The 14,816-nt window shown below is 49.8% G+C and overlaps 1 protein-coding gene across 7 annotated transcripts in view; it reads left to right on the top strand.

The window, feature by feature from the left end:
• Positions 1-4,403, top strand: part of Slc25a25 (solute carrier family 25 member 25) — a 36,168-nt gene extending 31,765 nt beyond the window's left edge. For all 7 annotated transcript variants that reach the window (XM_034494111.2, XM_034494112.2, XM_034494113.2 and 4 more), the window contains 5 exons: positions 1,016-1,168; positions 1,432-1,539; positions 1,629-1,796; positions 2,343-2,493; positions 2,579-4,403. In XM_034494111.2, the coding sequence (XP_034350002.1) occupies positions 1,016-1,168; positions 1,432-1,539; positions 1,629-1,796; positions 2,343-2,493; positions 2,579-2,763 (765 nt within the window). In that variant the 3' untranslated portion in view covers positions 2,764-4,403. The remainder of the gene's footprint in view (positions 1-1,015; positions 1,169-1,431; positions 1,540-1,628; positions 1,797-2,342; positions 2,494-2,578) is intronic.
• The last annotated feature ends 10,413 nt before the right edge of the window (positions 4,404-14,816 follow it).

The following is a 14,816-nucleotide window of genomic DNA, read 5'->3' as shown; positions in this document are numbered from 1 at the left end:
CTTGGAGTGTAGCAAGACCTGATTCCTTAAGCTCATCTCAGGATGGATACGATGCCTCATGGAGGGCAAGGGGAACAGATCCTTGCATGACCTAGAGGCCATCAGGAAGCAGTGCCTTTACCTTGGCTGAGCATGCAACTCCACGTCCTCAGGGCAGAGATAAGCTTGTCTGATGTCAGGGAAGCCTTGTGAAATGACCCACATGTGGACACTGGTGGACTTTGATGTCTGTCTGAACAGTGACCAGTTACCCCATTTTTGCTTCTGTCTGGCACTTTCTGTGCCAGGAGGCCTACCCAGAAACAGCACAACCCCCGGAAACCCCCTTGACAGACTGAAGTTGCTCATGCAGGGGATCAGGGAAGCCAGCAGATTTTACCCATGGTTCATTGGTGGCTCAGCTTCCTCTCCCTCCCTCAGCTGGGTCCTTGCTATCAAAGCCCAAATTTCCCACCGCAGCTAATGGAGTTGGAGTTAATGCTTTGTAGGCACTCCCCTATCCCCCTTGGCATAAGTAAGTGGGATCTCCCTTTATCTTCCAGAAATAGACTGATGCAAAAGATTTAAAAGAGCTTTAAGGCTTAATGTAGCATGTGCTGGCCCCTCCCCCCAGCCTGATTGCCTTAAGTAGCCATTTCTCCTCCCAGAGCCTCTGAGAAAACAGAAGCGTGGATAGTTCCTCTTACTTCGGTTTTTAACAGAATTCTAGGGATATAGAGAGAGATTAAGAGCTGTCCTCTCTGGGTTGGTGGGCATACTAATCCTAGCACTCGGGAAGGATGAAAATCAGGCCAGCCTGAACTACATAGTATGAGAGCCTGGCAAAAATTAACTAAATAAAACAAAATAATAAAACATCCAGCCATGCCCACCGAATCCTCAGGACATTAAATTGAATTACTCAGAGGGAAGAAGAGCCTTTCTGAAGAGGTGTTCTGAAAAGGCTCCTCCCAAGGTAGACAGTGGAGTCTTCCCTCGGTTCCGCTGAGTCCCTCTGATCTCTTGTCCTCCTCAGGTCCATGCCTCCCGCAGCAACAACATGTGCATCGTAGGTGGATTCACACAGATGATTCGAGAAGGGGGAGCCAAGTCACTCTGGCGCGGCAATGGCATCAACGTCCTCAAAATTGCCCCTGAGTCGGCCATCAAATTTATGGCATATGAGCAGGTGAAGACCTGGGAAGGGGTTGCCAGCTGGCAGCTGCTTATGGTCTGAGGTCCCTGAAACTAGAGCCAGTGTTTGTACCCAAAGGACAGCAAGATCAATGGCCTGGGCATGACCCCAGCTCTCTTACTACCCCCTTACATTTGGGACAGCATATGTAGTAGCTTTAGGGTCACGGGTCCCATCCAAAGCTTGCTGTAAGAGGAAGGGTGGGGCCAGAAGTGCTGGGGCCCCGGGTGCATTTCTTTGTTTTTTTTCTATTTTAGATGAAACGCCTTGTTGGTAGTGATCAGGAGACGCTGAGGATCCATGAAAGGCTTGTGGCAGGCTCCTTGGCTGGGGCCATTGCCCAGAGTAGTATCTACCCAATGGAGGTAAGGACCACCAGTCCTGGAGTGGGCAGTACACATGGGACACAACGAGGAATAGGCTGTGGTCATGCTTCCTAATGCTCTCATTGCAGGTTCTAAAGACCCGAATGGCCCTGCGGAAAACAGGCCAGTACTCGGGCATGTTGGACTGTGCCAGGAGGATCTTGGCTAAGGAGGGTGTAGCTGCCTTCTACAAAGGCTACATCCCCAACATGCTGGGAATCATCCCCTACGCTGGCATCGACCTGGCTGTCTACGAGGTGAGCCCTCTGTCCCATAGCACTGGGACAAAGGGAAATGAAGCCCCTGCCTGGTACCAACACCCTCTGTGATAGAGGTGCTTAGATGAGAGTCAGCTCCTTACTGCAGTGGTCTCCTGTTACCCTCCACCTTCTGCACAGCAGGCCCGAACACTGTCCCAGGTTCTGTCCCCTCTTAGGATCCAGAGTTTCAGCAGGCAGACCCAAGAACAGTGGCCACTGGGGCCTCACATATCTCCACAGACTTGAGAGCACAGAGCCAGGTGCTCTGGTTGGGAACACAGCATTCCCTCTACCCTCCTTCTTCCTGTCCTAGCCAAGAACCTCAGGTGACAATGGATGCCAAAGGGAGGCAAGTCAGGAGTTCAGCAAGGCCCAGGCCAAGTGAATCAGGTTACTTTGGCTTCTCAGATCCCACGTGATAGGAAACAGCTTTCCTGTGGATCCAATAGCTATCCTCCCTCCCCTCACCCCCCCCCCCGCCCCCCAGTGTCTGTCTCCCATACTGGCTCTTTAAGGCTAACCTCTGTATCCCATTCCCTCTAGACATTGAAGAATACCTGGTTACAGCGCTACGCAGTAAATAGTGCAGACCCTGGTGTGTTTGTTCTCCTGGCCTGTGGCACTATCTCCAGTACCTGTGGCCAGCTGGCCAGCTACCCACTAGCCCTGGTCAGGACCCGGATGCAGGCACAAGGTAAGACTATTCCTAGGCTGGCTTTCATGTCCCTAGCAGTTGGGGTGGGTGACATCACATCTGACCAGTGGCCTCTCTCCCACAGCCTCTATTGAGGGTGCACCTGAGGTAACCATGAGCAGCCTCTTCAAACAGATTCTACGGACTGAGGGGGCCTTTGGGCTATACCGGGGGCTGGCCCCCAACTTCATGAAGGTGATTCCAGCTGTGAGCATCAGCTACGTGGTCTATGAGAACCTGAAGATTACCCTGGGCGTGCAGTCTCGGTGACGGGAGGGTGGCGGACTTGGTGACCCTGGGCTGTAGCCCAGGGTGTGCAGCCACCTCATTCTGTGAATGTGCCAACACTAAGCTGACTTTCCCAAGCTGTGAAACCCAGGATACCGCAGGGGACGGGCAGGGAGCTGACAAGCTCTGGGCTGGTCCTGCTGACCTGGCAGACCTTTGTGTCTCTTCCAAGGAAGACCTGTGGATGTTCCTTGGGGTCCAGGGGTCAGTAAGATGTAGGCTCCTGCACTAGAAACAGGACTTTTTCCGCAGTGCCTGCCAGATAGCGAGCTTGGATGCCAGCTTAGTTCTTCCATCTCGTTCGCGCAGCCGGACCTCAGCCACAGCATCCCTCTGGTCCAAAGAGCATTCCTGTGCCCCTCGTATCTTTCCACTGATGCGCTGTGGTAGAAAGTGGGCCTGCCCCCACTCTTGTTCTTCTGTCCATCTTCCCTCAGTGCTGCTCTTCCAAACCTGTTTCCCAAGCTGCAGCATCCATGTGGACCTGTGGTATGGGAAGCTGAAGAAGTACCATTATGTCCTTGCCTATTCTGAGCTCACCAGCAAGGCCACCTGGATGCGCCCAGTACTCAGGCACTGTTTGCCTGACACCATGGTGCATGGCTTTGCTGAAAGCTAGTGCTAGGACCTGGAACCCAGAGGGTTTGTGCTGCCTGCATGGGCCTAATGTCCTCTGAGCTGCCCCTAAGCCCTGTGAGGACTGGCACCAGCTCATGCCCATACTCACTGGTTCTGTAGTGTGAGGGTGGGCAGAGTACCTGCCCATGTCTGCAGCCCTGATGAGAAGAAAAAGATGCTGAAGGCCTTAATTATGTCTTACTGGGTAAAGGATTTGGTTCAGAAGGACAAGCTGGACACTGCACTGCCGCACTTACTGCGAGCCTGGGGCAGGTTGTTTGCCTGCTCTCAAGTCTGTTCTGGGGGCCCTATGGGGCCAAGCGGGACCAGCCTCACATTCCACATGTGTACCACTCTGCTTGGAGCCTATTTATTTTGTATTTATTTGAACAGAGTTATGTCCTAACTATTTTTATAGATGTGTTTAATTAATAGCCTGTCATTTTCAAGTTCATTTTTTTATTCATATTTATGTTCATGGTTGATTGTATCTTCCTGTCACCACCTGGTGGGGCATGGGGAGACAAGATGGAAAAGTGGCCACAGAGTGACCTTGCCTGCTGCCCACACTGACGGCATGTCCATCCCACCAGAAACAGAAGGAAAGGCACAGGGAGGACCCCTCAGGCCAGGTAGGGTAGTAGGAAAGGTGGCGGCTTAACATTCTTTCCTGGACCGGGAGGATTTCTTTATTTTGCCCTTTAGGAACAACAAGGCAATGAGGTGCTTCACCAGGAATTTGGTATGAGGGTGAGGACTGAAGGACAGGGTGGCCTGCCTTCCCCAACCTGTGACCTGGTCTCCCTCCTGGCCTGTGACTGGCCAATGAGTGGCCAGCTGGCCACTTGGCAACTATGCCTCCATTGCCCCAGAATGGCCTGATGAGGAAAATCCAAATAGTATGCAAGATCAATGCAAAAATCACCGGTCTGCATAGTCTATGCTGTAACTGGAGTTTGTCAAAGGCAAGCAGCCTTCTAATAAAGTCGCTTCAAATGTGACAATGGAGCCAGGGTTTTTCTGTTCTGGGCTTGGATGTTGGGGGACATTAACATTTTCCTCATCTGTTGCCTGCATAGTTACCCCCTCATCTTTAGGGAGGCACTTCACCTTTAGTGAGTGTAGGTTAGATTGGGGATCTGTGGCAAGGGCCTCCCCTTCCTGCTGGGAACTTATTCTTCACATGGTCTCCAGGCACCAGACTGCTTTTCCCCAAGGCCTCCCGGGTGCTTTAAAGGCCTGGGCAGCCCAAACCTGTCTCTGTCACACCCACCAGGCTGTCTCAGAGCTTTGTTAGAGGATTCGCTTTGTACTTGAACCCAGGTGAGTCCCTGCATGCACAAGCTCACCCTCTCCACTGGAAGAGCTGATAAGCATTAAAATGTCACACACATGTCAAAGGGCAATTCCTGGCTTTCCTCCTAGAGCCGCATCTCCGTCTTTATCACCCCTGCAAAAAGTGACCCCATTCTTCTAAAGACTCAAGTCAAAAACCTTTGGGTCATCCACAGCACCCTGCTTTTTGTCTAACCTCTCATTCTAGTCCTGTCTATCAGAGAACCTATCTACCTTCAGGTAGATAGACCTGGGACCCCACTGTTCATGACAACTACCCTTGCTGCCCTCTTTATCCTCATTCTGATTCTTGCCAAAGCTCTTAAGTCTGTCTCCCCTCTCTCCCTTTTTTTCTGAGTGATGTACATACCTGAGTGAATCTTAGACCTGAAACCCCCAACTCTGGTTCCTGTCACCCAGAACCTTCCATCGAAGGGACAAGCCACAGGCTGGGAAGAACCAGTGTATCAACTCTCACAAGTTGTCCTCTGGCCTCCACGTCTACACCCACACACATAAACCTTAAAAATAAAGTAATAAAATTGTAATCATTTTTATTAAAATGGCATTTATGGCCTAGTGAGACGGCTCAGGCATCAGCATTTACCAGCATTTGGGTGAGGCAGCTCCTCTCCCAGAGGGCCAGACTCCTGTGGGCCCCTGTACACATGGTATACACACACAATCATGCTATAAAAATAACACTAGCTGTACACTCCTTTAGTCCTAGTGCTAGGGAGGCAGAGGCAGACAGATCTGAGTTCAAGGTCAACTGGTCTACATATTGAGTTTCAGGACAGCTAAAGCCATATAGTGAGACCTTGTCTCCAACGGAAGGCGTGGGGAAACACTTCACAGCCTAAGGAGATGGCTCATTAATAATAGTAAGTGCCCTTGCTGCCAAGTCTGGGGGCCTGAGCCCCATGTGGTAGAAGGAGCAAAATGGTTGAGGCTGTTCTGTGACCTTCACACTATACTGTGGTGCACGAATGCATACACCCAAAGTAATTTACAAATGACCAAGGAAGTGGGGTCGGGGTGGGAAGGATATGGGACAGGGACACACTGGACACGATACATGACAAAGGGCCCTGTTCTATGAGATGCCGGGGAAGCCAAAGATGCCAGCATGCACACAAGCATTAGACTCTTTGAAGGGAGCCACATCCAAGTCTGCTGAGAACCTGGAGCAGTCCACTCAGTTCTTCCAGGGGCAAGCAAGGCCAATCAGTGAAGTCAGTCACACATTGCCTCTGTGAATCGGCGGTTCTGTCCCCAAGCCTGCACCTGTTTTCCTCTGAGTGAAAACATACTGTGTAGCTTGTGGCGTGGTGGGCACTCAAGAAGCAGAAGCAGGTGGATCTCTTGAGTTTGAGGACAGCCAGGTCTGGCCTGGGCTTTCTGTCAGCCAGGGCTACATAGTGAGACCTTGTCTCAAAAACAAAAATAAGTAGTTTGTCCTGGGTGTGGTGGTTTAGTCCTGTTGTCCTAGCACTGGGGAGGGACTGAAGCAGGAGGGTGAGTTGAAGGCTAGTCTGTTGCAAGACTATCAAAAATTGGGGCTGGAGAGATGGCTCAGTGGTTAAGAGCACTGGCTGCTCTTTTATTAGACCACTAGGTTTAATGGTCAGCACCAGAAAGCTGTTCAGAACTCTCTTTATCTCTAGCTCCAGGGGATCCAATGCCCTATTCTGGCCTCTATTGGCACCATTTTGCATATGATACACAGATGTACATGCAGGAAGAACATTCATACACTAAATAAATAAACATACTTGCACTCACCACAGAAACATGTCCGTGGCTCATAGCAGCTGCATGTGCAAGCATCCAGAAGTTGGAAACAGTACAGATGTCTGTCAACAAGGAAAGCTTTTCAAACCATTCTGCCAAGGCATTGGAAGGTTATATGGAAGTTAATTCCTGAATTATTCCTATAGGCAATAACAGGACATTCTTAACACAGGAAGGGCCAGCAAGATGGTTCAGTGGATCAATCAAGGCACTTGCTGCCAAGCCTGGTGACCTGGGTCCAGTCCTCAGACCCACTGCTGAAAGGAGACATCTGACTACCACAAGTCATCCTCTGACCATAGGAATCCTCCCTGCCCCTCCAAAAATAAATACTATTTTTGTTATTAAGAACCATGCTGCGGGAAGTGGTGGCGTACACCTTTAATCCCAGCACTTGGGAGGCAGAGGCAGGCAGATTTCTGAGTTCGAGGCCAGCCTGGTCTACAGAGTGAGTTCCAGGACAGCCAAGGCTATACAGAGAAACCCTGTCTCGAAAAAAAAAAAAAAAAAACAAAAAAAAAAAACAAAAAAAAAAAGCTAAGTAGATCTCACATAATCTTCCTTTAGAATGGTGGCTGTCTCAGGGAGTGCTAACAGTGGCATCAAGGAAGAGATGCAGGACATGGCCAAAGCATGGTGCACCTCAGTTTAAAAAGTTGGGCAAAGCTCTGTCTTCCTCTCCACATCAATCTGGAGTCACACCGCAGACCTACTGGGCTCCACAGGCAGGGAACCAAGAAGGTATCTTTCTACCATCCCTATAGCAGCCTGGCCTGGCCCCGGGTGCCCAGGGCCATTGGGACATTGACTGAAGATCTGACACCAGAACTTCAAGGGTTTTCCTGCCACAGGGCTCAGCCAGTACTGGGCCTCTGCTGGGGACAGCATACAATGACAGGGACTGCCTGCAGTAGGCTGGGATGGAGACATCTCAGTAGCCAGAGGCAGCTCTTTGTAAAATCAGTTGTTCCTGTTTCTCCTAACCTTAGCCCTGGACAACGGCTGTATAGATTTCATTTGTGTGTGACTGTTTTCCAGTTGGCCTTGGTGTGCATAATTATTCTATCATATCTGACTGTCTTACTTCTTTCTCCTTCTGCTCTGGTGAGTTCTGTGAAACTAGATGTTCCTTGATGTAATGATTCTTAAACAGTTAAAAACTGAGGCCTAGGACACAGCACAGCACAGTCCTAATGGCCCAGGTACGTGCTGTGTGTTCTCATCTGGGAAACAATGTAATTACTGCACAATGGTAGTTCCAGATTAATGCTTGACTTTCAAAGAAAGTTTGAAGAGATTATTAGAAAATGAAATAGAGCCAACACTGGGACCTCGAAAAAGGAAAAAACTATTGAAGTTATGATAGAAGTTTTGCACAACATTTAAAACTGGTTCCTGGATAAGCAAGTAGAGAATGCATAAAATTCTATATTAGTAAAACTAAGTCAAAACACTGGGACTCTTAGGAAAGTCATTGTGTGCAATGTACAAAAGCAGAAAGCAGAACTACCGAGTTAAGGGTTAACTTGATTCTGGCCACTGCCTGACAGCTTTACCCATGTCACTTATCATTAGAGCTTCACAGGAAAATGCAAGTAGCTGAGCTCGGAGCTCTGAACTCTGAAGTATAATAAGTTAAAAGTTAAAGTTTAAATAATGATGAGTTTGCAATTATTATTATTTTGGCCACAGGCCTGGGAATAGGGAAGCCTGAAACTTTGGGGAACAATTGTAATTCTTTTTTTTTTTTTTTTTTTTTTTCTCGAGACAGGGTTTCTCTGTGTAGCCCTGGCTGTCCTGGAACTCACTCTGTAGACCAGGCTGGCCTCGAACTCAGAAATCCACCTGCCTCAGCCTCCCAAGTGCTGGGATTAAAGGCGTGCGCCACCATTGCCCGGCACAATTGTAATTCTTTGTGGGACGTGGTTATTCTTTTGAATTTGATTTGGCAATGATTATACAATGTCTTTTTTTCCTACCTGCGTTTGGAGTATCAGTAAAAGACTGGGGCAAGAAAAAGGTGAGAGAGCAGAGAAGAGCATGTGAGGAGTGAGTGGAGAGAGAATGTGAGGTGTGTATGGAGAGTGTGTGTGAGAGTAAAAGGAGAGTGCATGTGGTATGTGTGAGGAGTGTGTGTGAGTGAAAGGAGAGTGCATGTGGTGTATGTGAGGTGTGTGTGAGGAGTGTGTGTTTGAGTGAAAGGGGAATGCACAGAGGTGTGTAGGAATGTGGGAGTTCCAGAAAAGAAAAGTACACAGGAGAAAAGCAGAGTGCGCAGGAGAACGCAGAGTGTGTGCAGCCTCAAGCTGCAAGAGAATGAGCGAGAAAGAAAGTGGAGTGAGAGAGAAGAGAGAGAAACTTTAAGCCGTGAAAAATTGCCTGTCCAGATTTCTGAGTTCGAGGCCAGCCTGGTCTACAGAGTGAGTTCCAGGACAGCCAGGACTACACAGAGAAATCCTGTCTTGAAAAATTTAAAAAAAAAGAAAAAAAAGAAAAATTGCCTGTCAGCTTGTACCCAAAAGGTAGTCTGTGTATAGTTATCAGAATATACACAGATATCCCTGCTTCCAGTTGAGAACTCCGATCCTGTGTCGAGGCTGGACCCCACAGGCATCTGTGCTAGGGAGGAGACACTTATTAAAGTGTCTTGACTCTAAGGATCCCATGTGTTGGAGTAGTGCCTAGGTTTTTGTGGGTTTTCCCCCCTTTTGTTTCATTTGAGACAATCTTCCTATCTACCTCAGAGCTGGCCTTGAACTCCATTCTCCTGCCTCCACCTCCCAGCTGCTGGGATTGGAGGTTTGAGCCACCTCTTTGTTTTCCTTCTTCACAAAAGACTCTGAAATACTAAGTTTCAGCCCCATAAAACACTGGACCCCTTCTAGGTCCCCCTGCAGCCTCACTGGGCTACACAGGGCTCCAGAGTACACTGACCTGGAGCTCTCTGCTTAGAGTCAAGCGCCTGGTCTCCCCTGATCCACTAGCATTGCTCTCTGCCTGTCTCAGAGGTTCAGCCTTGTGGCAGGGAGAACCTTTGCAGTTGTCTCTCTGGTGCCAGATCTTCCTCCAGTGTTCTGATGGCGCCGCACATCAGGGCTAGGCCAGGCTGCTACAGGGGTGGCCGGAAGCAGCTCAGGGCCTCTGGCACACACCTGCTATAGGGTGAGCCCAGGTGTGGAACTGGCATGTACCTGCCACCTGTACTAGATGGAATACTGTCCTTTACCTTTATGTCAGCTTAGAACTGCAGAACGTCACGGTGTTTAGGAATAGATTTTTGCTTATGGAATCAGTTGGAACAAGCCAGAGTTTAGTATGTGGTGGAAATCAAGAGTTTAATAGGGCTTCAACTCCCGAGTAGGCATTAGCATTGCCCAGGCTGCAGGCCAGGCTGCTTGGGTACAAGGGAAGGAGCAGACTTTACTGGCTTACCAGGAGTGGTTATCAGCTCCTCATCTTGTCAGAAGGACTTTAGGTTCTCAAGGTGCCTCAGCTTCAACGAGCCAAGGGCTCTGGAGTTTGCCTATCCTCTGTCCCTTGTGGTAGTTCCCAGTGTGTCAAGCCTATTCTGGATTGGGAGGGGACCCCAAATTCGGTGGTTATCCCTTATAAGAATCAAAAGTGGCAGGGTAGAATCCCAGCATTTGAGAGGCAGAGTTCAAGGTAAGCCTGAATTTAAAGCAGGGTACATATGGTATCTTGCATTATTATGTACTTATTTTTACTTATTTGTGTGTGTGTGTGTGTGCGTGTTTAGGTGCGTGTTTGGAGGTTAAAGGGCAACTTGTGGAAGCCTATTCTGTCCTTTCATCATGAGGGTCCTCAGGATCAACGGCAAGCACCTTTACCTGCTAACCTGTCTCAGTGGTCCCAGTAATCTAAACAGAGGGAAGAATGGGGACTCAACATGAAGAGGCAGAGGTTAGGGGGCTATGTCAGAAAGCTAAGGAACAACTGGATCCTACTAGCAGCCACTGCTGGAGACAGGGCGCTGGCCCCACCCACACCGACAGCTGTGTGAAAATTAATGTCTGTGGTGTTTGCCAAGCAAAGTTCTGGGAATTGGCTGGGACATCAAATATACCAGTTCCTTCAGGAATTTGTTACCAGGACAACAGATGAATACTTTCTTACCTTTGTGTGATTGGACTTAGCTCTCAAGCCTGCTCTGCCACCCGTCCAAAGCCTTGTCCTCCAAGTCAGCTGGAAGGAGAGGCCTTACCAGCAATTGAACTGGCACTGTGAGGCAGGTACAGTACAAGGCTCACCAGGGATATCTGCGGTCTCTGTCCCCAGGCTCTATGTATTAGGGTTTGACGGTCATGAGACCTCCACTGCCTGCCTTAGAACTAGGCTGTTCCCCATCTAAGCCAGCCGCCTTCTCCCCACCCTGCTGCCTCATACAGGCCACCTGATTGTTCCCATTCCTCAGGCTCTTATCCATCCGTTCAGTGCTGATGGCTTTGTTCTCTGTCGATGCACATGCCTGGAGCCCAGAATTGTTAACGTGCACATGTGGTTTGGATTATATTCCCCCACGGAGCCTTTAGATCGGGTTACAAGGTAAATCAGGGCACCGTGGTAGGATCGTGGCCAAGGCTTCTACATTGCCCAGCCTCAGCTTCCCCACAGGAAGCTTCCTTACAGTCCTGAAAGGGAAAGACATGTCTCAGTTCACACAAAGGGGACAGTGGCCTTATTCGCCATGGTGGCCTATGCTCTGGTGTCCCCAATCCAGATTTCACTGGTCTAAGTGGATTGGAATGTAGGGGAAAGGTAGAAGGGGAGGAACCTTCTTGCTGGGCCCAACTGTCCAGGTGGACCTTGGTCCTTGCACCCAAGGGCCAGCCAGCCCAGCGTGGCCACAGTTGGTTTGGGCTGGATGAGAGTTGCTGGTGGCAGCACAGAAGTAAACTTGAGGCCAGAGATAGCTGGTGACCTCCTCAGTCCTTCTGCAGGGGCCATCAGCCTGAGCCTGCTGGACAGAGTCCCCAAGCACAGGACCAGACAGGAGAGCATTCCAATGAAACAGACTCTTGTCATTTTCTGTCACTGTGAGCCCAGCCTATGGTCCTGGAGGAAGCTTTATTTCTCATAGTACTTGCTGAGGCTGACGGAGAGGGCACCAGTATGGGTCCCTGCATCCCTGTACCTTTACAGACGGGGACACAAGACACCTTGGACTTGCTCCATTGCCAAGTCCTCTACTCATTTCTCTTTCCTTTCCCTCTATGGTAGCATCTGTGTTTAGCCTCTCAGGGCTGCTCCTACCAGGAACCACAAACTCAGTGACTCAGAACATGCCAGTTTCTGGAGGCCTGAAGTCCAAAGTCAGTTCCACTACCGAGAGTCAAGGTGTCAGCAGGTCTGGCTCCTCCTGTAGAGTTTGTCTTCTAGCTTCTGGAGGCCTCTATGCTCCGCTGCTTGTGACCCTTTCTGACTCCTCCAGCCGCTGTGCTTCCAGAGATACAGCCTGTCTCTGATCCCATCTCCCTCCGTCTGTTTGCTTTATATTTCTAATGTAGCTCAGGCTGCCCTCAAACTCACCTTGTAGATGAAGACAAAGATGACCTTGAACTTCTGATCTTCCTGGTTTTACTTTCTTCATAGTTTTGGGACACGCCACCTGGCTTTCTGCCTGACTCTCGATTGCTTTTAGGGCCTGCCTAGACAATCTTCCTATCTCAAAGTCAGCAGCTTGATCACACTTAGAAATTCCTTTCAGCACATCAAGTGCAACAGGTTCTGGGGAAGGCGAGCTTCCAGTCAGCTGCCTGAAGTGCTCCCCCCCACACACACAGGGTTCCAACAGTGTGTAACCACACACAAGAGCCCTAGCACTGAGGTTGTAAAGCAAAGCATCTCTGAGGCCAGCAGAGCTACACACTGAGCTCCAGAGTCACCTGGAATACAGGCAGATCCTGTCTCAAAATGCAAACACAGAGGTGCTCATTCCCTGGTACCACCAAGCACGGCTACCCCTGAAACCCTTCCTATTGGAAGTGATTAAAAACAGCAGAAGTGATGCCCAGGGAACGTGGCACACTGGAAAACCAGACAACTGTTGTAAGGGGTGAGAAGAGAGTTTTAACCTAGAATAGTTTCTAGGGAGAGTAAGCATTCATTGTTCACCAAATCCCAACGACAACGTAAGGGGTGGGAGAGGTGGCTCTGTGGCTATGAACTCAAGACTGCTCTTACAGAAGACCCAGGTTCCATTTTCAGCACCCATGTCAGGCGGCTCACAATGGCCTCCCACTCCAGCTCCTGGGCACACACTTGCACAAGCACTTGCACACGGGCACAATACTTTAAAATACTTTTTCAAAAAGTTTTTAAATGGAAATTTGACAAAAAAAAAAAAAAACAAAAAAAAAACAAAAAAAAAACAAAACCACGGGAAAATTAGAATCCTCCCTGGGGGCTCCCTCTTTGACTACCATGAAGGAGGCATCTTGTTCTCAGGATCTTACTTCCTGTGTCCTTGACTCAGTGCTGAGAGCCATAATGTTTTATTGCTGCGACAAAACACCATGACCTAAAAACAAGTTGGGGAAGAAAGGGTTCGTTTGGCTTACACTTTCTGTCCATCACTGGAGGAAGTCAGGACAAGAATTCACACAGGGCAGGAACCTGGAGGCAGAAGCTGATGCAGAAGCCATGAAGGGTGCTACTTACTGGCTTGCTTCTCATAGTTTGCACACCCTGCTTTCTTATAGAACCCAGGACCACCAGCCCAGGGATGGCACCACCCACAGTGGGCTGGGCTCTCCCATATTGATCACTAATTGAGAAAATGCCTTACAGCTGGATCTCATGGAGGCATTTCCTCAAGGGAGGCTCCTTTCTCTGTGATAACTCCAGCTTGTGTCAAGTTGACACAAAACCAGCCAGGACATACAGGGATGGTATTCTGAGGCAGACAGCTGATGCCACTGATTATATACAAGCCTGTACCATTTTCCAAACACCTCTGGACCCCACCCTCACCAACCTCACAGATAGCCACGGATGCCCAGTTCCCCAGAGGGATGAGACTTGCCCAAGTTCGCAACCATGAGAGGACAGAGGTCCAAACTCTGGCCTCCACTCAACCAAGACCATGGGGGAAACTGGGCAACCTGGTACACATCTATAACCCCTACCCTTAGGAGGTTGCAGGAGGTCCCAAGTTTGAGGTCAGCCTGGGTTATATGTCAGGTTCCAGCCCAGCCTGGGCTACAGAGACTTTTCTCAAAAGCAGACCATAGGACTTGGACATGACAGAGACTAGGCACTGGTCCCCGGATCAGCTCTGACCCCTATGAAATGTGATTTTTCTTATTCATCTCCAAATGCTTAAATGCTAAAGCTATTGTCTACTTGGACACAGAAGACTACTTAACCGAACCTGGAATTGGCCACAAGGGGGCAGCCCCAAGTTCCTTCCTTCTCCTAAAGGCTTTGTAGGCTCTCTAGCGCCTCCTGGTGGCTATGGGAAGCAGGCTGGAAGGAAGAAGAAAGCAAAGGATGCTAGGCCTACTTGAGTGTGGCTGCTTCAGTCCTCCATCGAAGTCATAGGAAGCCAGTCTGGCTAGCACAGTCCTTCAGGTTTCATCACCGGCCAGCCAGTGCAGTCTTCTCCCCCCACAGCAACCTCTGGGGAAACTCCTCAGGATCACGCCTTTGATTCCCTGGCTCTGCCAGTCCTACTGCTCTCAGTGGAATTTCGAAGCAGAAGCAGACATGAACATCATGTCTGTAGACATGAGGAGAGAGTGTATGTCTGACAGCTGGGACACACACTACCTGCCCCACCTCCTAACTCAGGTGACCTTAAGGGGGAGCGAGGGCTAGACACAACTGATCCAGTGCAGGAGCAGTAAGAGCACAGGCTACCGGCAGTGGGATTCCCCAGGCTACAGTGTCCTGGTGGGAAGGGGGCATCTCACCACAAAATGTGTATACCAGCTGCTTCCCTGGGAAAACTGGGATTGAGAAGTGAGTCAGCCTCCTCGTGGAGGTACCAGGGAACAACAGTGGACAGAGCCTTGAGAAGGGGACATGGGAGGCTGGGAGCAGGGCTGCTGCTGTTCAGGCTCCACTTCCCTGCCTGTAACAGTAGGATCTCCTGCAGCTGCAAATCAGGACAACCTGGAGCTCTCAGTGACCTGCTTTGAGAGCAGGCTCTGGGGAGGCAGCTGCAGTGAGACAGCTAATTTTAATGGGAGGGGCGCCATTTAATCCTTTGCGAAGTGAGTAGGGACTATGGGAGTGAGTGTTCATCACTGGTGGGCCAGGGTGTTGGG

This window comes from Arvicanthis niloticus, chromosome 2 (assembly GCF_011762505.2).
Source record: "Arvicanthis niloticus isolate mArvNil1 chromosome 2, mArvNil1.pat.X, whole genome shotgun sequence".
Lineage (NCBI taxonomy): Eukaryota > Metazoa > Chordata > Mammalia > Rodentia > Muridae > Arvicanthis > Arvicanthis niloticus.
Note: the sequence above shows the minus strand (reverse complement) of the source record. Positions and strands in the feature narration are given on the sequence as shown.